Source organism: Erithacus rubecula, assembly GCF_903797595.1.
Source record: "Erithacus rubecula genome assembly, chromosome: 3".
Lineage (NCBI taxonomy): Eukaryota > Metazoa > Chordata > Aves > Passeriformes > Muscicapidae > Erithacus > Erithacus rubecula.
In genome coordinates, this window is record NC_136689.1 from 38,772,676 (window position 1) to 38,800,071 (window position 27,396).

General features: G+C 38.2%; 1 protein-coding gene across 1 annotated transcript; it reads right to left on the reverse strand.

The window, feature by feature from the left end:
• On the reverse strand, window positions 1-26,520 carry AZI2 (5-azacytidine induced 2). Its single transcript, XM_079301450.1, has 8 exons — window positions 26,275-26,520; window positions 17,792-18,021; window positions 15,184-15,309; window positions 14,761-14,860; window positions 12,941-13,089; window positions 10,466-10,527; window positions 7,620-7,735; window positions 1-4,888 (listed from the first exon to the last, which is right to left on the reverse strand). Exons 2-8 carry the CDS (start codon window positions 18,014-18,016, stop codon window positions 4,500-4,502), a joined length of 1,167 nt encoding a protein of 388 aa, XP_079157576.1. The 5' UTR covers window positions 18,017-18,021; window positions 26,275-26,520; the 3' UTR covers window positions 1-4,499.
• Between the last annotated feature and the right edge of the window lie 876 nt (window positions 26,521-27,396).

A 27,396-nucleotide genomic window follows, 5' to 3' on the forward strand; every position in this document is an offset into this window, starting at 1 on the left:
AAAGTTTAAATGAAAGAATGAGTACCATGACATGACAAACTCATACCACTGCATTACTTTCAGTTTTGGTATTGTCTCAGCTGTAAACTTTCCTTCCTACTCAGGTTAACTGGAGACAGCCCTGGATTCTAATCAGCGTAAGGAAACACAGCAAAGGGGCCTATCTGTCCTCTCCAGAGCACTTGGCAAGCACCCAAGACACTCCCATTTTTCACTGGAAGCTGCACTTTCTGGATGTATTAAAGGTCTCTTCAAACTCCTGAGAGGAGGCCCCTACAAATGGAACATCTGAGAGGAAAGAGGGAGAAGGTGTCATATACTCATCTCAAACCTCGCCTTCAGAGAGTAAAACCGAAACTTGGTGGGAAGATGAAGGGCAGTTTGTAATGCACGGGATTTTCAAAGGGCAGTAGAACAGGCACTGCAGTCTGAGACATCACCTAGAAATTAAGCTGCAAGCCAGAAACCCATTCAGTTCTCCACATTTAGTACAGCCATACTCCACCTCAGGTAATTTCTGCAAGTAATTCCTCTGTCCTGTTTAATCTGCTGATCAAAAAATGGTCAGATAAACTTGCAATGAGTGTTTCCACCTATTTAAAAATTGGTTCAGTAACAGTAAGAACCTGGGTGTTTCTGACATGCTTCTCCCTAGATCAAACATCCATACTCAAATATGATCATCTTACCACTTTAATTACTATATCTTAATGTTTGACTTGCTCTCTTCTATCTTAAAATGCAATTAAATTAATTTTGTTGGACAGTTACTGTACAGTGTGGGATTTTTTTAATGGTTCAACTGCAACTCACTTAAAATTAGTATTTTTGCTAGTGGTCATAAAAAAAAATCCTTTCATCAGCTGCCCTATGTTCATACAATTGCAACTAGTAACACTACTCTCACTAAAGAAAGGATCAAAAAGCCTGACTACTCAAAATCTCAAAAAATCATTAAAAAAAAATAAAATCAAGCCCTTATATGGCCTTTTTTATACTCAAACACAAAGTACATAGAGAACCAGGGAAATACCTTACACCTCTACAACCAGTGTCCTTCACAGGGCTTGTCTGGAGATCAGAACACAATACATGTGTCTGTCAGGTACCAGAGCTCTTCACTCTTCACTGCATCGTTAAAGCTACAGGTGTCTCAGCACAGGTATGTGAAAGTCCAGTGCAGGTTCATTTTAGAAGAACATTCAATCTGCTTTATCCCACCAATACAGATCATGTGGTCTGTGTTTCATTACCTGGAATGGGTATTGTTTTACTGTAACTCCACCTTATGTCTCGTGCTGCTCTTGTCTTTTTCCAGCTGTAAAAATTAGACAGTGCATCACAGCTATTTTGGGGGTTTTCTTTCTTCAACGTGGCTAGTTCACATGTGAGAAAAACTGATCAGCTGTACACTACAAAACTGACAGAGAAACTTAAAGCTATCAGATTTTAAAAATACTTAAAATTAACCAAACAGTGCAAGCTTACATGTAAGCTATTAGAAAGTTCATCCAACTCACCAAATACCCAAATACATATTCATCAGGTTGCCATTTGCTCATTTAAATGTGCAAAGCAACAACCTCCTGCTGCCCCAAAAGCTGGCTTTCATTCCTATTACACTGAGTTAAAGCTTTCTTAAATTAAAAATTGTCAAATTGGTGGAGGTCTTTAAAATGTTCAAAGTTTAGATTCAAGTTAAAATTTTCTTAGGGTCATTCAACAAAATTATTTGAGATCTTTGGTCACTACTATATGTAATTTTACAGTTTTATGTAACACATGCACACTAACACCAGGACCCTGTTACTACAGCTACTTCTCCATGTAATTTGCTGTCACTGATGAAAAGATTTCACTTCTGAAAATGGAAAAAGCACTGTAAGCCACTAGTGGCATGGATTTAAATGACTTTTCCATCTCCAGTCAAAATCTGATTGTAAGCTTTGGACCAACAGATGCTTCACAAGCCAGCAAGCTCCCAGGTGACTCCAAATCTGGGGACTTCTTTTCAAATGTTACAGCTTGGACATGGCAATGAGTGATTGGATTGGAAATGCTGCCTGCAGCAAGCTCTCTGGCATCAGTCCCTCTTCTCCCTAGTTAGGAGCAGTGTTCCTGAAGTCCCTCTCAGCAAACATTGCTGCTCCCTTCTCCAGCATGGGAAGGAGCGCAGAATATAAACCAAGAGTCAAAGGCAAAACCTGGAAATTCTCAGGCTCTGCACAGAAAACCTTAATTTCACCCAGGACAGGACAGGCTGACTGGGAGCCTGTAGTCAAAACACCATAGCTTTAAGGCAACTAAATCCTTCAGGTTTCAAATGAGGAGGATGCTTCTCCCAGAATATGCTACAGCAGATGGTTGGTGTTTTGCCTTGGGTCAAAGTGATGAACCTCAAATCTAATTGTATTTGGAATAACATTTATACACAATAAAGGAACTAAAACTTGAGTAAAATATTTTGTGCCAAATACAGAAATGAGATTTGTTGGTGAAACCAATTTCAAACAAAAATAAATTTATTTAGTATCTTACATAGTAGAATTCCTTCATTGCACAAATCATGTAACGCCTGTTGAATGTTACATTCCTTAATAAAAAACCTCTATAATGTTGAGGTGAGGTGCCCCAAAAGTAAGCTACATTAGAACTAGGTACCATATAGCTTATGCAGCCACATGAGAAATGTTTTCTTTGTTATTACATAGGTAGTTGGTTCTATCAGCTAAAGCCTAGTGACTTGGATTTGTTTTATGCATATTGGATTTTGTTCTATTACTTTCCAAGAGATTGTACTCCCCTGAGTAAGCTGTGTTCATTGGTCAGAATAAATTCCAGCATCTGACACCATTTCCATTAATCACAGACAAGCCAGTATACGTGAGCAAGATAATATAAAGGTAAAAACAGTATCTGGTGGATGGGAAACATTGTTTATGTATGCTGTTTGAACTACAGGAGAAGCTATCTGGAAGGCATTTTTTCTGCCTTTGATAGACAAAGTGAAAGATGGGCTCTGTCTGAAGTACTTACTGTGCAGGGGAGAGTGTCTGGAACCACACAGGTCATGTAGCACCCTCACATTTCTATAGCACATCATTATTATGGCTGTGCTACAGCCAGAGCTTCCCCATGTATTTGCAAGCAATCTAAAGATAATGTGCTACTAAACAGCTGTGAAATTATTTTTTATTAATTTGATGGATCTGTGATGCTGAATACTTCACCCACCCACACATCTGTAAACAGCATATTCAGTATTAAATATCTTTCTGCCCATTATAAATTAGGCATCATTACTCTAAAATACAATGCAATTTTCTTCAACTTTTTGAGCAGTCAAGACATTTCACTTAACCCTGTTGTATTAAGCCAGATATGACACAGAGAAGTTTACAAACAAACAAACAAACAAACAAAGGCATAAATTAATTGTCTAGAAACAGTTCATGGCCTCAAGAGGGGGACAAAAAAAAACAAAAAAAAAAGAAAAACTAGTGCCTAGACACCCATATCTATAAAGCAGGGAGTTGGAATTCCAGTAGCTCTGGTTCTCAGTGGCATACTAAAGATAGCACAAAAATACTTACTTTTGTATATCAACAATGCCACACCACCAAGTCTGATTAAATTAAGGCTTTGCTTCTTTAACAAAAGAAAAGTTAGTAGCCTTATTCACAGGAATAAAGAGTCAGAGTTGTGTCACTGTGCAAAGGAGGCACAGTATGGAAAACTGCACTGTGAGCATGCTGGGTCTGTAGCTGTGCAGTTACAGCAGCTTCCTCCAGCAGGAACTGAGGGAAATAGGCTGAACCTCCAGGATTCACAGTGTGCAGCAGCATTACTTACAGTCCTTCACACATCACAATCGAGCCTTAAATGGGGCAAGCAAAACTGGATAGCCTTGGGGTGGTTTTTCTCTTGCCACTTTCTCATATAAATCAAGGCTGAAAAACATTTTTTAAAAAAATTCTATTTTCTTGGTTAAAAATTACAGAAAAATACATTTAAAAACCAGAGGAATCAAAGCTAATTGAAAGGAGGAAGGAAGAGAGAATCCAATTCTTCATATGATGTCTTATTCTGAAAAAGAACACTGTCAAATATAAGCTCAGAGCTGGTACAAGTTCTAACACTGGATACCAAGTATTTTCTTGATAACATACAAATAGCAAACAAATACACAACTGGATTATTTTGTTTTATTCCACAAACTCATTTTCAGTGTAACCTTTAGCAGATGTATGTCATTTGCAGTACAAGTCTATCTAGGCCCCATGCTAGATTTCTTTGTATTTACATTATACCAGCACAGCTTTAACATCAAGGAACTCACTCCTGATTTACAGCAGAGGAAGACTAGGCTTTCTGATTTGGAACTAGAATTAAAAATAAAGAACATTTCAAGCAATTTGTTTTCTGTCCTTAGAATTTCAAGCATTAAGGTGCCTATTCAGAATCACTCCAAAAATGCCTCAGTTCATTCTAAAAATTCTTTAACTCTTGTGCAGACAGTTTTGATTACACTGATCCAGGTAATCTGCTGGACAGTTTAACAAAGTTGCATTATTTTTCATTTCCCAAAGCATATTCTCACTGGGCTTTGGAGGACTTGGGAATACCCAGGAATTATCTTCCAGAGAGCTCTTTCCATAAGAATGGTGTTCCTGAAACGTTTTGCCATCAGCTGGAATTGGTCTCTCATCTGTCCAAGCTTGTAGGGTCACCCTTTCTGATGGGACATGGACATCTCTCAGCAGAGGGGGAGACACAGTGTTGCCAAGGGCTTTATCGTTTTGTGAGAGGTTTTTATAGGCTACCCCAGATGTCAAATTCAGCTTTGAAATGTTCAAGTCAACACATTGCACTGGTGCAGTACAGGCAGCTGAAGGAAGAAGATGAAAAAGATTTTAAAATTACATTATCTAATGCATTTTTCATGTACTCCAAATGTACTACAGTCTAGCAGAGATGTTAAACACAATTTCTTCAAGCCACAGGTTTTCAGACCATATTCAGTGAAAAGCTACCATATTCACTTAAAAGTTACAAACAACATACTACCCTTACAGTCTCAAGATGAACCCAAAATCCTGAAATCACAGTGTCTAAAACACACCCATCTCCAAGGATATCTCCCAACTCTCATTTCAACACAGATAAACTAATAGATCTTTCTGACCAGACTGAAATGAACAGAGACCATTTTCACACGCTTGGAGAAATCAGCCAGATGCAGAAGACAGAATGCTGCTTCCCATGGTGCTGATTCTTTTAATAAGTTGTATTCCTGTGCAACCCAGAACCTGAATTATCACTGCCTATGCAGCAGTAAGAGGGAAACACAGGTTCTCTTGTCTGACTTCCAAAAGTAAAGTGACAGACTGCAGTGTTCAGCCATGTGAAATTCCAGAGGAGTTTTAAACTGTTAGGAAGGGGGGGATTTTGAAACAGAACAGCATCTACCTGAAAGGGAAGATCTGTATCTTCAACACACATCTGAACATATGGCCAAATACAAGCAAGTAATTTTCTTTTGTAATGATAATGCACATAACTGTGCAATCAGAGTAGATTATTGCTTCCTGCAGTTAAACTCACATTTTATATAGAGTTTTCTAGACCAGCTGTTAATCTTGACCATGAATTGCAATTTTTAACTTTAGCTCTTAAGTGAAAGAAAAAGAAGCTGGTGTCTTGGAATTCAACTTCTGTTTGTCACAATAAATTAGTGAACGTCAGCCCAAACCACATTCCAATAGCATGGGCATCATGTCTGCAAGACATGCTAAGGCACTGGATTTGGCATCTTTGTGCTGGCAGGTGTAAAACCCAATCTGAGACCTACAGATCTTCACAAGTTCAAGAAAAACTGAATCCACTGAAAATAGATTGAAAATGTACAAAAAAAAAAACCCCACACCCAAAAAAACAAACTACAAAACCAACAAAAGGAAATCAACAAGAAAAAATTAAATAAAAAACCCCACAAACACACATTTGTTGAAAATGTCTCCATACGTGGCAGCTAAGTAGAATCCACATACTAATTGACATTGTTTATGTCCCATTAAGAGTAATGAACCCGTGTTCTGCAGAATTAATACACCTCTGACAATGGCAGCTGGTTTGTAGATGCTAAAAGTACTGGAGGTATAGGAAATGGAAGGCTTCAGTCAATTGTACCCGTATTTTGCATAAGCCAAGATTTGTCTATAAATATAAGCAAAGATATATCTGTATTACGTTCCTAAGTGTGGCTGATCACCAAGGTCAGACCCGTCCACTCTCACATACTTCTGAAAAATTACTGAAAAAAGTCTACAGATGAAAAGGCAACAGTCCACTGTTTCCTGATCAATCAAGAATGCCTTCTATGGCTGTGGATGAACAACTGCATAAGAACTGCAGAAAATGAGACTCCTCACCTAGGGGAAGAGAAAAATCAGTAGTTGTGTAGTGGCAAGACAGGTAACTCCAAATTAAAAATAATGATATAGAGACAGTATATGATCGCATCAAACCTTGACAGATCTAAGATTAGACTCATTCAGTTCCAGTTTCTCTGTTGAAACTTATTTGACAAACCTGTTTCAGAACTGTAGGAACACAGACTCACCTGGTAATAATATGGCCAAGTGTACAAAATGGGTTGACAGTTTGTATCAGCCAAGTACCAGAGACAAAGTGATCATTAGTCACTGCTGACCACAAAGGCAGGGACTGCTTGGAGGTGAATCCTGTCATTACCTCACTGAGCTGTTTAGAAACAAAATGTCTTGATCTGGTAATGGACAGGGACATCAGAGACTGTCACCAATACACTTAACTGTGCACACTTAATCACTGTCTTCCACCAGTATTCTGAGCACAGTAGAGACGACAATTGAAGTGAGCAGAAGACAAAGGAAATTAACTCTTTACCACGGTTTATTTGACTGATACTCTAACATTTGGCTTGAAAGAAACATGTATAGAACAGAACTGTTTGATGAAGTGCTCACAGAAATTTTAAATAGTTTATGTGAAAAATATTTAACCCTTAAAATTATTTAAAGCAGTTTTGCTTCCCCAGTACTCTGACATTCAGAAAATGCTACACTGTGTAGCCTTTTGGTAGAAAAGACAATTTTTCTGAATATAACGTAAAGAAATATGGAACCAGAAGGGAATTTCAGTCTTTTAAAGTCTGATTTTAAAATGCTGCCAATTTAATACTTCATATATTCTGTATTGGGAAAATAAGACTGCATTTGCAAAAATATTTTTTCCCCCCTAATATGAAGTAGTTGTGGTAAAAGGTCAAATACAAGTAAACTTAACACCTCAGCCTTGTGCACATAAGCAACACTTGACTGAGAAAAAAGCCACAAGGGGAACAGAATACAGTACTGAAGAAAAAACACATCAGCAACACCTTTATGTGTGAAGTTGACCAGTATGAGACAGAAGCAAAAGCAGAAAATGGGTAAGCTGGAACCATAAAACAGTCTAGCTTATCAACTTCAATTGATAAGATTCTGATAAGATATGATAGCTAGTTTATTTTTAAAATGCTGCAGTTTGAATCAATAGTTTGTTGTTTGTAAGGTCTGTTACTGCAAACACTGACTTGCCTTTCTTGGCTCCTGGTGGGCTCTTTTTCAGTTTTCGTAGGACCTCAGCTTGCTTGACAGTCACTACACACAAATTAGACATTTCTCTCTTCAGGTCCCAATATGCTTGCTGCACACTTTCAAAATAAAAATTTATTACAAGTTAAATATTGCTGCCTCTAAAGCAGCCTATTAACAAGCCTGTCAAGTATTAACTGTTAATAAATTGTTCTTGCCTGACACACACTGCAAATTTTATTAGAGTACCATAACTGCATAACTGGACTGAATAGTACTGAGAATTACCTGAAACAGATGGATCTTTGTATATTTTATTTGATTCTTGACTATTATGATGTACAATGCATTATATATTGACATACCTGCTAACAGTAATTTCAGCTCCCCAGAGAGAAATATGAAGCATACTTTTCATTTCAATACCTGAAACTAACCATCTTTCAATAAAATTAATCATCTCAAAGGAATACTTTATTTAAAGTGACAGCAGGTTATAAAAAAGGCAGAGTGTTAACTCTGAATGCCTTTCAATAAATGACCACATATCCCAACACATATGATGAGCCTAGTAATATTGATTGATTGTCATTTCAAATAATCACAAACCAGTATTTGGGTCTTACACTATGCACATTGCTACACTGAATTCAGACTAAATACTCAAGACCCAAACTGAGCATACACACAGAGTCCAAACTAAAACATAATCCATACTCTTCCATATTTAAGGCCTCAAATTCATCTGTCTTAGCAGACTGTAAAAACAGCATTCCTATTCATTCTCTAAGACAACATAATACAAGAAACATATTTAGCAACAGCAACCCTGTTCCAACACTGATGTTAATAACTAGTAAGAAAATTAAGAACAGGAAAAAAAAAAAAAGAAGTAGTTAGTATTGCCATATGTTTCTTGGCAGTTTCTAGCAAAAGCTCCTCACTGAATATCACTTTTACGTTGATTAATAATTAACTCAATGTTCAAAGACATAAGGATGTAGTTACTTGAACTTAAACATAAAATCAATGGTTTAATGCTTTTTTAATGCTTAACATTCTACCAAAACATGTTTATTGAAGACAAATATAACAGATGAGAGTTTCCAGCATTTTTTCTTCTTCACTACATTCACCTAAAAGGCATTTATTTGAAAACAGCTCAATAATTCAAGCTATTGAGATGAGCAAGAATTAATAAGCTTTATAACTGTATATAAGGCTGTCCTTCAAAAACAGCAATATAGGATCACTCCTGCATAAAATATCAAGCACGAATGTGTTCAAAATCACTCTGAGAAGTAGCCATTATGCAAGTAAACGCTAACAGAGCTCCCTTAAAACAAAGAAATATAACTTCTATCCACAAATACTTTCCCAGAATACAAATCCATGATCCGGATCCATGAAGTTCTGTTAAAGAACACAGAAAGCTAATATTTTAATAAATAATGTATTAAGTATGAGCCATTCTGACAGATAGAAAGTTATATTTTCAGAATTGATATTTCAAGAAGTTCAACTAAACATGTAGCCTTTTCACTGCAGATTCCTTTTGGCTCTTTGAACTCTTAAGAGATGACAATTTTAAAGCTGATGTAGCAACCATACTTCCTTAATTCTCATGTTTTAAAAAAACTAAGATCAAAAACTTCATTTATGTCAAACCAGAACTGTACAATATTAAACACAGAAGGACAACTCAGAGTCTACCACCAACTAGAAGGGAAGTGCTTGGATGGATTTTTTAAAGTGCATTTAGCACTTCTACAAGCATCTTGCAAAGGGCTGCAGGTACCAGAACTCCACTTACATCACATGCAACAGATTTTAACTGCTTGTGTAGATACTGACCTAGAATCCCATTGCAAAGTCTAATTTTCAAGGAATTTGTAACTGAAAACCAAAGATTCCTTGTGTATGGAGGTTTATCCTATACTGCCTTCTAACACATGACATGAACCTTCACTATGACAGCCTGTTTAAATCTACAGCCAATTGGACTTGCACACTGAGAATTTAAAGTCAGATTTGCAGGCTGCTCACAAATATGAAATGACTACTTTCCAAAAAGTTAACTAAGTCTCCATTTCCTATAAAAACCAGGATTGCTTGCTACAACAAATGTTTCTCACAGGAGGTTTTTCAAGTTTTCTCCACAGATTTTTGGATGGGCTTACATATTTATTACACATTCACTATTTATATTACAATAATCACTATACTGTCCACGTGCTAATTTAGATGGCTGCCACTTGAGCACCACTTGATGAAATAAATCTGCTCTGATCAATAATTATTTCATCAAACGGTCAGTTTGATCAGAACAGTGATCAAAGAGATAACTGCTGAGAGAACATCTTTTGTCAGGTGTGTGAGGCTGACTGCAAAGCTCCAGGAGGAACCACAGGAGTAAGCACCCAGTCAAGGTGAAAGGACAGAGTGTGATTTGTGTGTAGTGTGTGCATTATTATCATCACTGCACCAGAGAAAATATGATGGGAAGTGTCTGTATGGTCTCCTTCAGTGGCTGATCTCCCTTCCCATCTCTTCAACACCCAAGGAAGCACCAAGGCCCATTGCACTAAAGCCTGGCATTGTGAAGGGCTGCTCTTCCCTCTGGTGGAAAATGGTGTAAGTGCACCAACAGGCTTAACTATATAAATGTTCATTATCATCATCCATAACTACAAACATAACTAAGAAAAAAAATGTACAATGATCTTACTAAATAACTACCTCGACTTTCAATTATGTAACTTGAAATAACACACCTAAAGAGTCTGCAAAAATAATTTACTTGTTCAACAAATTGTCCCTCAGCAAACTGAAAATAAAATGTTTCATACCTCTGGATGTCTTGCCTTTGAAGGTGGTCTCCAGGTAATGGATTTTTTTCTTGAGTCTGGTCCTGCATAACAGAGTGAAGGGAAGACAGAATGAATAACATGATTTCAGAACTTCTCTCTCAAAAAACAGTAGTGAAACTTCAAGTTCCCTAATACTGAAATTCACAAGTAGTTTTTATTTGTGTTAGCTGCAGTGAGTTGCAAAAGGGAACTAAAGACTTCTACTAAGAATTTCCATAAAAAAGGCTTAAACTACCTAATTATACAAAGGCATTGCTCAGCTATCTCCATACTTTAAAAAAAAACAAACAAAACAAAACAGCTGAACTCTCAGAATTAGAGACTGATTACTTTTTTAAAATGGATATCAAAAGTCTCTCAATTTTTGCTTTTTAAACTTTTTTTTTGTTGTTTTTTCAGCACAGTATATAACGATTTTTAAATTTAAGCAAACTGTTTCAGTACAGATTTATTTCCACAGGTTACTCTTATGAAAGAACATAATTGATCCCTTTAGTCTGAAAGACTACTTTAAAATTGCACATATAGGCAGCCTCACTGAATTTACCAGTACTGCTTAACAAATCTAACATTTGGCTCACTTTGTTAGTTGTGCTTCTCACTTGTGATGAGGTCCCTCCCTTTCATATCCCTTCTTTCCATGTTCCCTTCCTGTCATTCCCTCTAGCCAAAGCTGTTATGGATTTGATACCTTTAGAGTGGCTTTAAGATAGCCTGCATTTCAAGCAATTTGTAAGTGCAATGTACACCCTGCATCAAGTACAATGTAAAACTTGAGTAAGAATATCTAAAAGTACAGAAGAATATCTAAGTTTCAGAAAAACAGAAAGTACACTTGCCTAAGGCAGAAAACATTTGAAAACATGTATTCCTGTTTTCATTTTCATTATTACTTACTTTCATTACATGTTAGCTGAACTAATTAATTAATGAAAACAAGTAATAATGAAAATGCCAGCTGAGTTGAAATAATACTGATTTGTCATTACTCATTGATCACATTTGACTGTATTTCACGTGAGATTTTCCCCTCCTGAACTTTACCATCTCCCAAAGATTCAAATTCATAGCTTAAAAATAGTTGCACTCTATTTCCCCACATTTGAAAATGTGCACTTTTTTATTTCCTATATTAAGCAGTTACCAGGATCAAGAAGAAATTATAAAGATAAATTGAAAAACAAGAACAAAAACAACCCCAAAACAAAACAAAAAGCTGTTCCCTGTATTTGTTCTGTGCAACAAAAGCTGCTGGCATAAGCATTATTTGAACAGTGTCACGTGTAGTATTCCTTACAACTGCTATTTTAGTCTCTCTCTGACAACATTCACTCTCACAACACAATCTGCAGTTATTTATGCAGCTGTTACTCTGTTCTGGAGTTACCTGAAGACACCAGAACTGCATAGGAATTACAGCAAGCCTTCAGATTTTACAAGGTATTGAAAGCACCTGAAAGAGCTCCAGACACAAGTGAAACAACCAAGGGAAGTTAACAAAACACCTCGCGTGTTTTATCCCCACCTAGTGGAAAAAATGCAGACTCACTCAAATGCTGTGTGATTCAAGATTATATAATCGTCATTATTAATGACCATAAGCAATTTAAAACGGTCTGCCTCCTCAAACAACCATTTAAATGTTTTACATTCACTAACTTCAATGTGACTGCAGAGTCCTAGAGACTGGCACTGTACCTGTCATCAAAGGTAAAATGGAAAGCAGAAAGAATGCACTAGACAGTAACTTACTGCTTTTTGCTACTGTTATTTATTTTTGAGATCCTAACAACATCTAGGTTACAAAACATGTCCCTCAAAACAGGTATTTGCTCCAGAAATGGCAGGGATAAGTGCCAAAAGAGGAATTTTCCTGACAGGATCATGCAACTACCCTAAAGAAAAGTACCAGACCTCCTTAAACAAAATTCATGACATCTTTTAACATTAACATCCCGTTTTGGTTTAAAAAAAAAAAAAAATAGTAGAGACCAGCTTTTGCCCAAACTTTCTTAGTAGCATACAGAGAACTTCAGTGGCTACTTTTAAATAATCATATAGCTTTATTTTCTGTTGTTATATGGGCAATGGATGCGAAATCTCACCTGTATAGAATCACAGAATATCTCCAGTTAGAAGTGACCCCTAAGGATTAATTTCAACTCCTTGCTCATTGCAGGACTATCTAATACTAAATTTTATAATTAAGAGCATTATCCAGACACTTCTTAAATTTGAACAGGCTTGATGCTATGAACACTTCCTTGAGGAGCCTGTCTCTATTTCCAAGAAAAATGACAGTCTATGAAAATACATAAGGTCAATTTTACCAAGATATTTGTCTTTCTCTCAATTGTATACTTGTAGACTATATTTTTGTTAACCCTTAATTTTTATTTACTATGAGATTTGAAATTAACCATTAATACAAAAATTCCTTAAAAATTAAGGTACCTTCTGTTTGGAATTTTGCAACTCCTTCCTGAGACTGTTGCACTCTTCCTTGAGTTTTTCTAGATCCTGTTCCAGACTATGCACTTTCAGGTCACTGTTCAGCTTCTCTAATTCCCAGTTAGTCTGAGTACAATTCAGACTTTTTATCACTGTAAAGAAGACAAGCAAGAAAATCAGATTCCAATCTCAGTCCAAGGAATGTAACACAATAGATGCTCTTCAACCAGCCCATGCCCTACAAAAACATCATAATCTGAAGAAACTGGAGTCTATGGCAACAGGGAAATGTAACACTGGTAACATTATTGGCAGAGGTGGTCTATTTTCTGGGCTTAAAGCACAGAGCCCTACATTCTAGGAATGCACTGGAGATTTGACACAAAGGAAGTACCAGCATAAAAAGGCACTTGAGATAGAAAAATCAATTTATGGCAAACACACATCATATATGCCAACTTGCATAATTCTTACATGAAGTCTTTGAAAACTTTTCACCCTCAGATTTATATTGTTACATCACATACCATTAAGTTTTCCCCAAATTTAATATCAAGAAGTTCAGAACAAAACAACAAAAGATACAATCAAAACAAAAGGGGAAAGCATAAAAATTACTCAAATCTTGGTAGACTGAAGCAATTCACATGGTAAGAAACAGCCTAAGCTGATGCTATCATCAGATCAGTAGCAGGGCATTAGTGAGACAACAAAAACAGGAGGAACATGACACAAAGAAAACCCACAAGTCTTCAACTGCATGGTACATTTATTTCCAGATTTAATAGTTTAAACACCTTAAGTTATACTGATTTTTTTTAACAAGGTACTCAGAGTCCACTTACGAGTAAAACTGTACAAGTTGTAAAACTTCCAAATAAGAATTGAAATCATATTTTCAGAGCTTTCCTTACAAATTCTGCAAAACTCAGCAACTCTTACCTCCTGAAACTGAGGTCCTCAATAGTGATACTATAACCACCTGCAGTTTGCTTTTCTAGGTTTAAACACTTGTGCAACTGAAGTAGTGCATTACACGCTTAAGGGCCTCTTGGAGAGTAATCCAATTCAAGCACAGCCATACTCTAAAGTGGTGGCACTCACCTTTCAAACAACTGCATTTGTACAGACTATGAAGTCCACATCTCTAGCTTTAGATAGATAGAATTTTCTTGTAACTAAATTAATCAAGGTTTTGGTCTTTTTTTTTTCTTCCATGGTGTTTTGTTTTATGGTCTATCACGTACAGAGCACTCTTTACAACTGCAGTAAGAGAAGGTGGATTTGAGCTTTTGGAATTGCCAGGATATACTGTTAGATTTCCCTTCCTCTTTTCAGCAGGGTCTGTACAACCAACATCTTTCTATCTTTTCTCATTTCCCAGTCATCTAAGTAACAGCTGGCAACTGCAGCTATTGCTATACAACACCCTCTTGTATTGTATCCCAACAGAAAGACAAAGCAATATACTGGACCCTCTGCAGGTGCCAATGGAGTGGGATTGACTGAATGATCTTTATACATGAACAGGCCTCTGCCATGTTCTGAGGAAAAGGTGGTAGGGTCCAGGGTTGTACATGTCACAGCCTATAAACTGCCCATTTCCCAAATTTCTAAGTCATCTATGGCAGAAGAACACAACAACTTCAGAACATACATGTAACCATTCACAAGAATGAAGACAAAATTCAAAGTACCTCACTGCTGTTCATGCTTCTCTTACCTTGCCCCTATATAGGGTTAAGCCTCTTCATGCCCAGAGATCACAATATAACCACTATGGCTCCCCAACCTACCTTAAGATGAAGTAAACAAATGCATACCTTGCTGAGTTTCCACTTCAGTTCTTAGTTGTAACAGCTCTACTTCTTTAGATTGCAACTGTTCGTTCAGGTTTTTCAAGGATTCCGCGCTTTCTTTTGCCTATTTTCAGAGGGGGGAAAACCCCAACCCAAAACAATTTGTGAAGCATTTTTCTATCATGTCTGACAATTCAGTATTTTAGAACAAATACAACAACAAAAAAATAGTGCTTAGATTTTTTTTTTAGCATTATTCTAGCCCAGTAATAAAACTGAGGTACATTAAATCATTATTCCTACAGAAAGTATTGCCATGTACTTTAAAAGAGTGATAAAACCAACACCACAGCTCTTAAGTATATGAAGTTCATTCTACAGTAAACATGTACTAACTATGCAGCAGTGATACAGCATGCACTGAAGTAATTACTTAAAAAGGCACACCATTTTTTCCAGCTTGCTTTTCAAATGATCGCGCTCGATGCAGGCCTCTCGATAGGCTTGGTACGCCTTGTTGACTTGTTCCCGTCCAACTGAGCTGCACTCCTCTTCCCGCCGGGAGCCGAGCACCTGAACGTTCAACACACAGGACCAGTGAGGAGTTTGGTATGTTATGCTGAGAACTGCAAAACTTTAAAAAGACAATATTAATCTAACAGCTTTTCCTTTTTTTTCAGTTTAGATAATAAATTATTCAAACTGATACAGGCCAAAGTTTTTTACAGAAGTGCAATAAAGGCTGTCTACAGATTCTGAAATCGCTAACCATAGTTAATGCTCACTAATTTATAGAATGATAGAGTAGTTTGAGTTGGAAGAGGACATTTAAAAGCTGATCTAGTCCAACCCTCCTGCCATGGACAGGGACACCTTCCAATAGACAGCTATGAGTTCCCCCCTATGAGTATTTAGAAACCATTCATAAGTCATGATTACTCACACTAACAATCCCCTAATCATATTTTTTTCCAGGCTCTGAATAAACCCAAACTGCTTTTAGGAAAAGAAATTTTAAGCATGTAAATAACAACATATAAAAGGAAATCAAACACAATTTCTTACATGCTCGATAATGTAAATATTTTTTTCAGTGTATTTATGCAAGAAAAGCCAAAGCAGAATTATTTTACAAATAGCTATGAACTTTCAGATGATCACCATATCACTGCTACTATGGGGAAAGACAAGCAAGGCAGAATAAGCACTATCAACTGGATTACTAGAGAAAGGGGAACAGAATTAAAGTATCTTCAACATTTTTAATAGACAGAAAGAAAAGAAGTCTTACATCAAATTACAACCATTCATACAAAAAGTTCTTGCTTTAATTAAGCACTGCATTTTCCTTTTTATTCCTTCTGTCCTGCACTTACTTTAAACACTGTGTACCTCTTACAGGTATTCACAACAGATTTGCACATATTATCTTAAAAATTAAGAGTCACACACAAAAAGATTACTAAAACAAAGCATTGACACTCATGTACCTACCTTAAAATATCTCCTAAGTGTTTGCTGGAAACAAAGTATGTGAAAACAAGCCAAAAAGATAGGAAGCTCCTGGCCTTTGCTATTTTTTTTGGTTTTGTTTCTGGATGCATATGACTCCTTTAAAATTTTGTCCTTTATATTTTTCTCCCCCTGATAAAGCCACTCAAATAGAACACAAGCCTTAAAAAGCCTTCTGGAAGTTTCCAGGCATGTTGAAATTGAAAACTCCAAACAGTTAACTCCCCATATCTTTTTTAAGCATAGAGGCATACTAGCTGTGGACAAAGACTGAAAGTCACTAACATTCTTGGCCTTCTCAATACCCTTCCCTCACAAAAACATTTTTATGGCATTCACGTATGTCTTGGGGTGACTAAAACGTTTTCCTTACAGAAAAAAAGTGTCATCTTCAAGAGAATTAAGCTGACCAAGGCCAAACCGAAAGACACAAGGCAAAAGAAAGGTCAACTTCTCTTTATTGTGATTTTGAGTAACCACATAAAAGATGTTACACTCAGCATGGTTCAGAGGATATTAGGTTTGAAGCTCTATTCCTCTTCCCAACATCCCCCCAGATCTTATATAAAGGAAGTCCTGGCATAGTTTTGCTTTTTGAGAAAAAGGCAATCTGTCTTCACCAAGAATTCCTGAGTGTTTCAATGCTGTGCAAAGTCCAACTCAAGTTTTTCATTCCAATGCCACAAAATAATAATACACAATTGGAAAGCTTGTAAGAGCCAGTAGCATACAGTTAGGAGTAATTCCTAAAAAATGTCTCAGCTCTCACACTAGGATCTATCTTTACATCTTATATAAGAAGGCAATCTATCAAAGTCAAGGACTTTTGCAGTACAAAGACACTCAGTACTGAATAATGGGTATATGTTTAATGACAGCATTCATTATGTGGAGAGAAAATCCTGTGCCCTGGTCAATTTTTAGCTTTAACGAACTTCACTAGTTTATGGACATGAGAAAGTGCCCATAAAACAAATTCCAAGATTAATTTTAAAATTACTGCATCACCAGCCAGCCAGCCAACACCCATGTTAAGCATTGCAACTTTGTATTTCACACTTGAGGTTGTGATTAGCTAGACCTAGCTGGATATTCTTAGCAACCAAATTTTCCTTATCATTTTGGTATGTTGAGCTCAAGAGAGTCTTTTGATAGACAGTTCCTGGATTCTCATAATTGACAAGCTTTGCATCTCACTCTTCAACAGTACTGTGTCACGTGTGCCCAAGCTAATAAATGCCATAAACAGGCACCCAAACTACAGTGGCAAATTCTACACAAGTAGACATCTGAATCAAAATCACTATCTTTGCATTTCATCATGCATGTGCCCAGTGAGAATCAAAAATGCCAGTGTGACACAACTACATTGCCAGAGGAACAAACTGCATTTCACTTAAACAAATAAAACAATTTATAAAAATTTTTTAACATGGAAATTCTTTCAAATGTGTATTTCAAATCTTTAACCTTCTTCTCTGCCATCCAGCCAGAAGCAAACAGAAGCTGCTACCAGAAACTGGTACATCAACTGTTTTCTTACCTTCTCTTCTAAAATTCTCACTTTTTTTTTTAAGAAGGAGTTTTCCTTCTCTGTCTCCTTCAGTCTTTTCTTGATATCTTCATATGCAGTGACAAGTGCAAAGTGTGAGGCAACAGACTCATCTCCAGCATAGGATGGAACAGGAATATCACTGTCTCTCTTGTGAGCATTGTCTGCTTTTTCATGGTTCAAAATACAGATGTCATCCTCTACCAACTCCTCCATGACAGCTGTTAAAAAGACAGATATAAGTGCTAAGTTTTCACAAAGATGAATTCATCAAGTGTCTGAAAACCTTTCAAAATAATACTGCAGGGTGTTTCTGTCTAAGTATGACAAGATTGAATAATCAGGAAGTATCTTAATACTGCAGAAAAATCTTGAAATTCACTTTACATTGAAAATCCACTGTTTAGAAAAAACTCATTTCACTGTTACTTGATAAAAATATTTTGAGTACCTATCAGATGCACGAACTCTCAAAATCCCTTTTATTAAGTCTTAACAACAACATAGAATTTGGCTGGTACCAACTATCTGAACTCCAAAGGAATATTGTATCAGAGCTTTTGCAAGCCAGCACTGAGCAGTAAGAGAGCACAGCTTCAAGAAATCAACTAACTCCTGTGGTTCCTGAGCACAAGTGCCAAAGTTTCTTTATTTTTGAATGCAAATACTTGTATTTTCCCAAATTTAAAATGGAATCTTAAAGTACACTTGTAATTATCCTTAAAGAGACAGCATGCGTAGTTATTCTTTCCTTGGTCACAATAGAAAACCTCCTTCTGAACAGCAATTACAGTAATGTTTTACTTACAATACGATGAGAATCAAAACACACACAGTAACACAACATGCGTCAATATGTGTGGAAAAAACTGACAATAATCTGAACATTAGTAAAGTGTCACTCTAAAATACCAGGCAGGCCCACATGAATGATAAATGCAATGTAGATGTTACACTGAGTTTTTGTTACAACCCACATCATTTAGGCGCAGCAAAACATTCAATAAGAAAATGCCATCTTAAAGAAATTTGATATATTTTCTTCAGCAACAGGTCTCAAGGGAAAACATACAAAAGCATTTTCCTTAAGAATTACAAGTTATCTGGAACAAGTTTTGGGGTTTTATTTAAAAACAAGCCAACCTCCAAAATGCAAAACCAACCAAACAAAAAGAGACACATCTCATTTAGTTATCAACATCAGGATTACTTATATTCCTATGTAATAATAAGAAATGCTACAAAGTGCCTGATAATACCACTCCCCCTTTAAACAAAATAATGATGTGACTTCTATGAAAAAAAGACTTATTTTTTCCCTTTCAACAAATTCTTAGGCTCCTGATGATTAGCTAATGAACCAACAGAAATGCTGGAATGAAAGAACTGAGCATAATGAAGACAGCTTTTTGTACTGCAGGAAAAACTTACTTCACCAGAAAACTGACTTCATCAGCAGAACTTTGCAGAAAAGGCAGGCATTAGTGCAGAAAACCCCACGGCCACAATTGCTGCTTCTACTGTGTATTTGCTATTTGAATTCAAACTAGACTTGCATTTGTTTATAGATTACAAGGAGTAAAGGCCTGGAGCTTGTCTATATGGTCAAATTTCTCTCACCATGCTGGAATGTTTTCAGAGTGCAGTATTCTGAAGAGCCGTGGTACAGCTACTGCTGAACAATGGTGCTGTTATCACATTTGTCTCAATTTGCTCCAAGCCAGTTAGACACCATGACAAAAAACTGTGACGGCTCATTTCTACTAAATAAGACAGCAGTGGAGCTTTTCAACAGTGAAAAAAGGACAAAAACACTACAAACCAAAGCTGAAGTCCTTTTAATTATGTTCAGGAGGTAAATAGATGCCTTGACACTGTTTGATGCATTCTGACCAAAAAAAAAAAAAATAGTCAAAGCTTTCCTTGCTTGTTCTGCCTTGAATATTCAGTGATTTCTGTGATATCTAAGTAGAAAAAACACTGCAAAGAAGGTTTGTTTCCTTTTCATGGTAAGAACAGGATCACTCTATGCACAAGGTGACCTTGACCAAAAGCACCACATCATTCAAACTGTATTAACTGACTGAAGGAATTGCTCATTTTGTCTTCCAAGATGAGCATAGCATACCAGCTTATCCTCCCCCATTTCACCAAAGGCCCTGCAAGTGTTGTCACCCATCTCATCAAATTGCTAAGAGCTTCCCCTCTCAAGGCAGCACATATCCTTTTCTCTAAACACTTGACTCACATGTCGTTAAAGGAGTGTCACAGCTTATCATTATCTCTCGAAGAAAGCAGCAGATTTGTGACCTTGTACATAAAATAGATTTTTGTCTCCATGATTTCCTATATCTCCTAAACTTGAGCATCACACATTCCCTTTCTTGCACACATCAGTTCTACCAGGAGATGGCAATACGGGAAAACAGGACCACATTTATTCTGCATTTTGTTAACTTAAAGTGCCTTTATGAGCTTCCAAGAGAAAAACACCTTCCAAATAAGACTCAACATACACAAATACTATTTTATAAATTCAAGCATACACCTAATCTGCATCTACTAGGAAGATCAGTTACTCAAACACTTTTTTTACTTGAAAGATCTCATTTAGTTTATAGGATTATTCAACTTGAGTTTTCTGATACTTCTCTCTAAGCCAGAACTGGAGATTATTTAGTATATAATTCCACATAATTCAAAGGGACTTTGTTTGTATGCATTTCTAAATTTCTACACTCATGGTAACAGTTCCAAAAAATCCAACATAGACATTTTTGACTAATAGTATTGCATACTAAGTGATGACAAGCTGCCATTAAACAGTTCAAGATCAGCAGTACAATTAAAAGTCATGGGGAAATGCACAGCTTACCCAGCTTTTTTTGCTGACAGGATAGACAGAAACCCTAACTATAGAAAAATGGACAATGTCTGTAAGAAATCCCCAACTACAGCTGTAGTCTTTAATTTCACTTAAGGACAGGAATCAAAATTTAGATTCTTCAGCACTTATATTACCTCATTTTAAAAATATTAACTGGCAGCAACAATCCAAGAAGCGTTTTGATAATCCCACAGGTTACAACTCCTCAAATCTGGAAGAAAGATTCCAGAAGGGTTTTCAAGATGGTTCACCAAGTCCAACCACAGACTTCTGCCCTGCTTTAATCTATTTAACTTCTCCTAATTCAAAGTCACGCTTGTGTGCAGTGCTGAAAATGGCTCAGAGCTGACACTCTGAAAAACCTGAGTGAATTTTGACCTCTCTGGAGCTGCAATTCATGAGAGAATCTGTCCTACAGTAACGAGTTCAAGTGAAAGATTTCTCACTAAAATATACTGATAAGTTAATGTCTAGGAATACAATTGATGTCCATCTTGGCATCCTTAAGGCAAACTTCACAATGTCATTTACCACACATCCCATCCCAAGAAAGGCCTCTCTAATACTTTTTACTCCCTTTACTTCAGCACAGTAGTTAAATATTTTGCCTGTGATAAACATATTGCATTTACACTTTAGAATGATCTGCACACAAAACAACCTACTTAAAAGGACTTTAATCTTTATGTCCATAAATAATGAGTACCAGTACTTTCGTTTGTATTAAATAACTAATGTTTAAAAGCCAAAAACTAAAAAACCCAACCTGAATAGACTATTGACAGGAAACAGTATTAATTTCTAGCAGGACTAATTATGTTCCCTGTTTATAAGCAAATTAGTTTGAAGAGGTGGCAGTACTTAAGCTTTCTTTCACATAATGTGAAGAAAAGAAGAATTAACAGGAACCACTTCTGTTGCTCAACATAGAGTGCAGAAGAGCTTTGATTCAATACCATAAATATCTTGAGCAAAAGAATGTTTTCCCATATCTTACTAATGCTTGGCAGAAACATAGCTTTTCTCTTTAAAGAGCTTTATGAATACTAGTCATTAACACCATGGGAGGCAGTTAAATATAAAACACATTCTACACACAAGGAACATGGGATGCAGAGGCTCTAATAGCAAACAGACCACTGCACAAACAGAGCTCTGCAGTTTGAAATGCTAATCTTATTCTCGGATCAGAAGGAGAGATAGTAAAAGCAGGATTACATTAAATTTTTCCCAGTATGGAGCAGATTCTAATTTTGGCCTAATGGTTGATTTGAAAGAGAATAAAACAGTTTCCAAAATATTTCCAAATATCAAATGCAAATAATTTCAAGATGGTTATTTTCCTGCTTGCCTTCCAGATTCAAAGGGTTTGACTTCATAATGGTAGTATGAACAGTTTCCAGCTGTTGATAGCAACAGCATAATTTTTGTACTGATTTATCTTGCCTTACAGAGACGGGTATACATAGACACATGTAAACATAAAAAAACCCTTCACATTCAAGAAATGCCTTTGAACCAAAGGAATCCTGAGTAACAATGTTACAACCCTCACCTTAATTTCAGAGAAGTTGTACTAATTTTTTTCTTTTTTTTAAAAGACACTTGAGTACAGCAAGGAATAATACAGAATTGCTGTAGCCAGCACCAAAAACTCCACACAGTACTTGGAGTATATGACAAGATTTTAAAAAGGCAAGGCTTCCAGTGTGTTAAAGCACCCTTCACTTTGCATCTCTGTTTCAGAAATCCTAGCTTCTCTTTGATTCCAGTTGTGAACAGACTGTTCTACAGCGAGAGCCATAACTTTTTACACATACTTGCACCCTTTTTATAGAGTAAACAAAATTCTCTCTCTCTCTCTCTCACACACACAAAGCTGCTGCTTTGGCCACTGCTCATTCTTCTGTGTGGCCAAAGTCCACAGGCCCAACGCCCTCCCAGAGAGTCCCTGAGCACAGGGCACAGCCCAGCTGTCTCAGCTGCTCAGGGCTCCTTCAGAGACACATCAGACCTCCTGAGCACTTTCGTTTTATTGCCTTCAGGAAATGGAAACTCACTGTCTCTAAGCTCACACACCGGATCACTGTAGCTCATCTATCCTGAACATCTGGGTAAGTTACAAAAGCCAAGTAAATCTCCTTAGTTACAACAGCAATTTTTTTCAATCTCAAGGTTTTTACAACAAATAATCTACTCTCAAAGAACCAGAAAAGCAATAAAAAGCCCATTTTATGACAATAACACTTGATAAATTTCAGTTTCTCTGAACAGTGTCAGACTCCAGTACCTCCACTGCTAATTTGTAAACCTTATGCATCCTCAGCGTAACATATTCAACCTGCCTTTCTTGGATGCTGTCACAATAACCACTTTCCCTGACAACTACCTGAAAAGGGAGAAAATAAAAACCCAGAAGTAGGAGTCAATAAAATATTATCCTTTCAGCATCATATAATCTTGTTTATTAAACTATTACATTTAATGTTGAAACTAATTAGAAACAGTACTGTCAAAGAAACTTAAGTGGGAGCAAGATGGCTTTTGGTTGTTAAACATTTCTAGCACCAAATATAAGTATCTTAACAGGTTACTGAAAACCTTTCTTTGCTGTTCATTCATTCCCACTCAAAAGGTTTATAAGGAATAACTATTTCCAAAAGTAGGATTTGTGTTGGATTTTTTTTTTCATATCTTCTTTTGTAAACCAAACAGCAAGTCCTACCTCCCAATCACAAGTTTTCTTCTATTCAATTAAGCTGCCAGATTAATTACCACTCAGTAAGTTCACAAGTTCAGTGACAAGCCTTATGTAATTGCATTAACTTTTAATTCAACTGGAAATGTGCCTCACCTATTACAGCTACTGGAAGGAAAGTCTCACCAATGGCCCTCAGTCATCCTGAAATTCACCAATGCAACGTCTATAGCTTTCCAAGACACAACTGGGCAGGATACCAGCAAATCTGATCCTGGCTCCCTTTTACAGGGGGACCAGATGATCTTCCAGTTCCTTTTCAACTTGGGCTGTCTTCTAAAATTCTGTACTCAGATTTATGTGACAATATTTCAGACAATCCTGGTAATCTGAACTTAAGTTCCACTTAGCAGCTTCTAGGTGGATGACTTGGAATTCAAGCCATTTCTGCTTCACTTACTCTCTCAAACTTACTCTCTCAAATTTCTTCTCCCCAAAGGTCCTGTCAAATTTTAGTTGCATTTACAATTTCATACACTAAGAACCCCACATAAAAACACTGTATAATCATGTAAATCAGTTAATTAATGCAATTATAGAATAAGCATTTAGCAAAAAACACAAGACTGATTCCAAAGCGAACCATGGATAATGCACACAGGTATGAAGTCTTCTTCAGCAGAATTCCCCACTGACCCCTACCAAGCTGGTTCCTATCCTGACCCCTTTGTTAAGCCTATCATTGCCATCTTAGCAAACTGGATCTCATTATCACTGTTTGATTCAATATGGACTATCAGACTTCCTCTGTCTAGAAAATCCCTGTGAAAGAATGAAAACATATATCAAAAGCTAAACCCACACTTCATTTTATCCTGTTTCCTTCTACATGCTCTCTTTTTTTCTTCCAATTCTGTTCTAAAGAACCATGTGCAAGGAAAGGGGAGTTTTCACTTTCCTAAGTAGGCAACCCACATTTAACATTTCATAGTGCGTAGTTTCCATTTCAATGCATTTATTGAAATAATATAAACAAATGTTACTGTATTTGCAATTCTATGCAAACTCTATGGTTTTCTAATGCTGTGAGATGAAATTATTCTGTTTTTCTGCCCTGAGTACAATAAGTAGTTATATATATATAAAAATATATATTTGACCAATACTTCTCACACTCTCCCCACCTTTTGAGTGCCACACAGAAAATAGAGCTATACTGAAAATTAAAGTAGAATACTTACTGAAATTTAGACAATCTCTAATTTATCGCCCATTTTTGCCACACAAAGATGTCACTTGACCCTCTTTGCTCTTTTGAAAAACTTTTTGCTATTTAATTTTCATTGTTAAACATAACCTAGCTAGTGCTTGGGCAATGGCCAACTCACACTTTTCTAAACTGCAAATGCAGCAAACAAGGCTACAAAAAATTATCAATTTTAGCCAAAAAATACAGTTTTTGGGAGTGAAAACGTGGCTAAACCCTTCATATAGTCCATTCTAGAGTTAAGTCAACCACTGTTTTTTGCCTTCTGACTTCACTGAGGGTTTAGATGAAAAAATCCTGCTTAAAATTTGAGGCAATAGTCACCTACTTAAGTTATAAAGCAATTATCTGATAAACACTTCTCACAAAAGTTCTGTTATTAAACAGCAATTATTCAAAGGACAAAATGCGAAAGCAAAAAGTCATAGTATTAGATTTCTTTTAGTTTCTACAGTAATTGTAGTAGAATTACTAAAATTCTAAAATAGATGTGGAAACAGATAACTTGGATCATTAGCAGCAGTAGCATGTGATCGTACATCACCACCCAGGAAATGACATGTTCCCCATAGCCCATAACAACATTTCCAGAAAACTGTCTCAGAAGATACACTGACCTTTGGAGTCCAGAGCAGACTTAACCTCCTGGCAACAATTCTCTCTTAACTCCACTTTTTCCAGAGTCAGCTTCCAGCACACTGATTTCACTGCACACATACCAGTGAAAGCAGTGGGGATATGAAAGTATTCCTTAAGAAACAAAAAGCTCCTAAAAGCACTCACTGGAACAGCTGACACTTCTAAGTTCCTACGGGACCAATTTATTTAAGGAGATAAAAGTATTTTCCCTGCTAGGTGAAACACCTGATTTAAAGAGGCAAGTTCTTAAAAACTGAAAGCACACTAGCATACACAACTACCTCAATGCTCATCTGCGCTCCCTTATTCCAAACTAACAGGGCCTGTAGCACCTGTGTTCCTGTCAGTTCCAATATTCCATCATGTTTCTGTTTCCACACCCGTAGCCGTACTTTGCCGATTTTTTGCCAGACTGCCCCTGCAGCTCCAAGACCCCGGGCAGTTTTTCATCTTGATCAGAGGCAGCTTTGCAATCAGCCTGACTGCGGCCCGAGGCCCAGCCCCAGCCGGGCAGCGGTACCTGTGAGCCTTGCTCACCGTCCCCCCACGATATGACCCCTAATTCCGCCCAAGTGAGACTGGGCAGGAACACGGCACAAGACCGACAGCCTGCTCCTCCTGAAACTCAGGAAGTTCCACTTCACAAGGAAGAACTTTATATGAGGGAGGCAGAGTACAGGAACAGCTGACCAGGGAGTGTTCCTCTTTGGAGTCATTCAAAACCCACCTGCACGCGTTCCTGTGTCACCGTAACCTGCTCGGGGTGACCCTGCCTTGGCAGGGGGATTGCACTACTTGATCTCCCTTCCAACCCTAACGATTCTGGACTTCGACGAGGACGACTTATTTGAAGGAGAGAAACCAAAGAGCAGCCTCTTTTCCCGGGGGGAGTCGCCCCTCTTCCATGGAACCACGAAGCTCCCCAGCACGCCGGCAGTGCCCCGGCCGGGGCCGCCCCGCGTTCCCCCCGCGCCGGGACCAACCTGTCCGGGCCCCGCTGCGCCGGGCGGGTCAGCGGCGGGCGCTCAGCTCGGCGGCGAGGCAGCGCCGCCCCTCGCGGTCTCCGCTCGGGCCCCCTCGGGCGCCCATCGCCCCCACCCCGTCGGCCCGGCCGCGTCTTCGGCTTCGGCCTCCGCCACCGCGGGGAGTTCCCGGGGCTGGGCGCCGCCCCCGCCGCCGTCGAGGAAGTCAACAAACGCCGCTGCCGGTCCCCGCCAACGGGCGCGCGCCGCTCCCGGAAGGAGAGAGGCGGCCCCGGCCTGACCGGGGAGGATGGACTACAAATCCCGGCGTGCAAGCGGCTGCCGCCCGGCCCGGCCCAGCGACAAGGGAAGCGCGGCCGAGGGCTGACTCCGCCCGGCCGTGGGTGCGGCTGCCACCGCCTCCGAGCGGCCCGGAGGCTGCTGCGGCTGGGCGTTCCCACTGCAATGAGCTCACGGAATTGTTAGAGAGGACCTCTGGAGATCGTCCACGCCAAGGCAGGGTCACCACGAACAGGTGCTACATTAACGCTTCCAGTTGGGTTCCTTCACAGAGGGAAATTCCACGACCTCCCTGGTCAGCCTGTTCCAGTGCTCTGCCCCCTCAGAGTAAACAAGTTCGTCCGTGTTGAGGTGAAACTTCTTGTGTTTTAGTTTCTGGCCCTGTCCTGCCTCTGGGCACCACCGGAAAGACTCTGGCATCAGCCTTTTGGCATCCTCATTTGAGATATTTATATACACTAATGAGAGCTCCTCTCAGTTGTCTCTTCGCTAGACTAAACAGACGCAGCTCCCACAGTCTCTCCTTAAGAGAGACCCCATCATCTTTCTGGCCATCACTGTCCCTCTCCAGTAGCTCCTTGTCTTTCTTGTGCTAAGGAACCCAGAACCAGACACAGCATTCCACTCTTGTCTGGCAAGGTACAGATGTGCTCCCTAGCAGTGCCCACTCTTCCAGCACCACTGGGCATCGCCACAAGCAGGCAGCCACTCAAAACCCACTTTTCTCCCTTTTCTGAGGCTCCCTGCCGTCATTCAAAATAAGGCTGTAGCAAAGCAATAAAGATCAGTGACTTAGTGGGAGCTGCCGCCAGCTGCTCCAAGTACTCCTCAGCAAAGGAGCCC

What these genes read in the sequence shown, in the direction of transcription:
- AZI2 (XM_079301450.1), bottom strand. Translation starts at nt 18,016, where the DNA reads ATGGAGGAGTTGGTAGAGGATGACATCTGTATTTTGAACCATGAAAAA. An exon ending in AAAGCAAGCTGGAAAAAATG is followed by an intron (nt 14,861 to 15,183) that starts GTGTGCCTTTTT and finishes CTCTGAAAATAG; the next exon opens with GCAAAAGAAAGCGCGGAATC. An exon ending in TGCAAAATTCCAAACAGAAG is followed by an intron (nt 10,528 to 12,940) that starts GTACCTTAATTT and finishes TCTGTTATGCAG; the next exon opens with GACCAGACTCAAGAAAAAAA.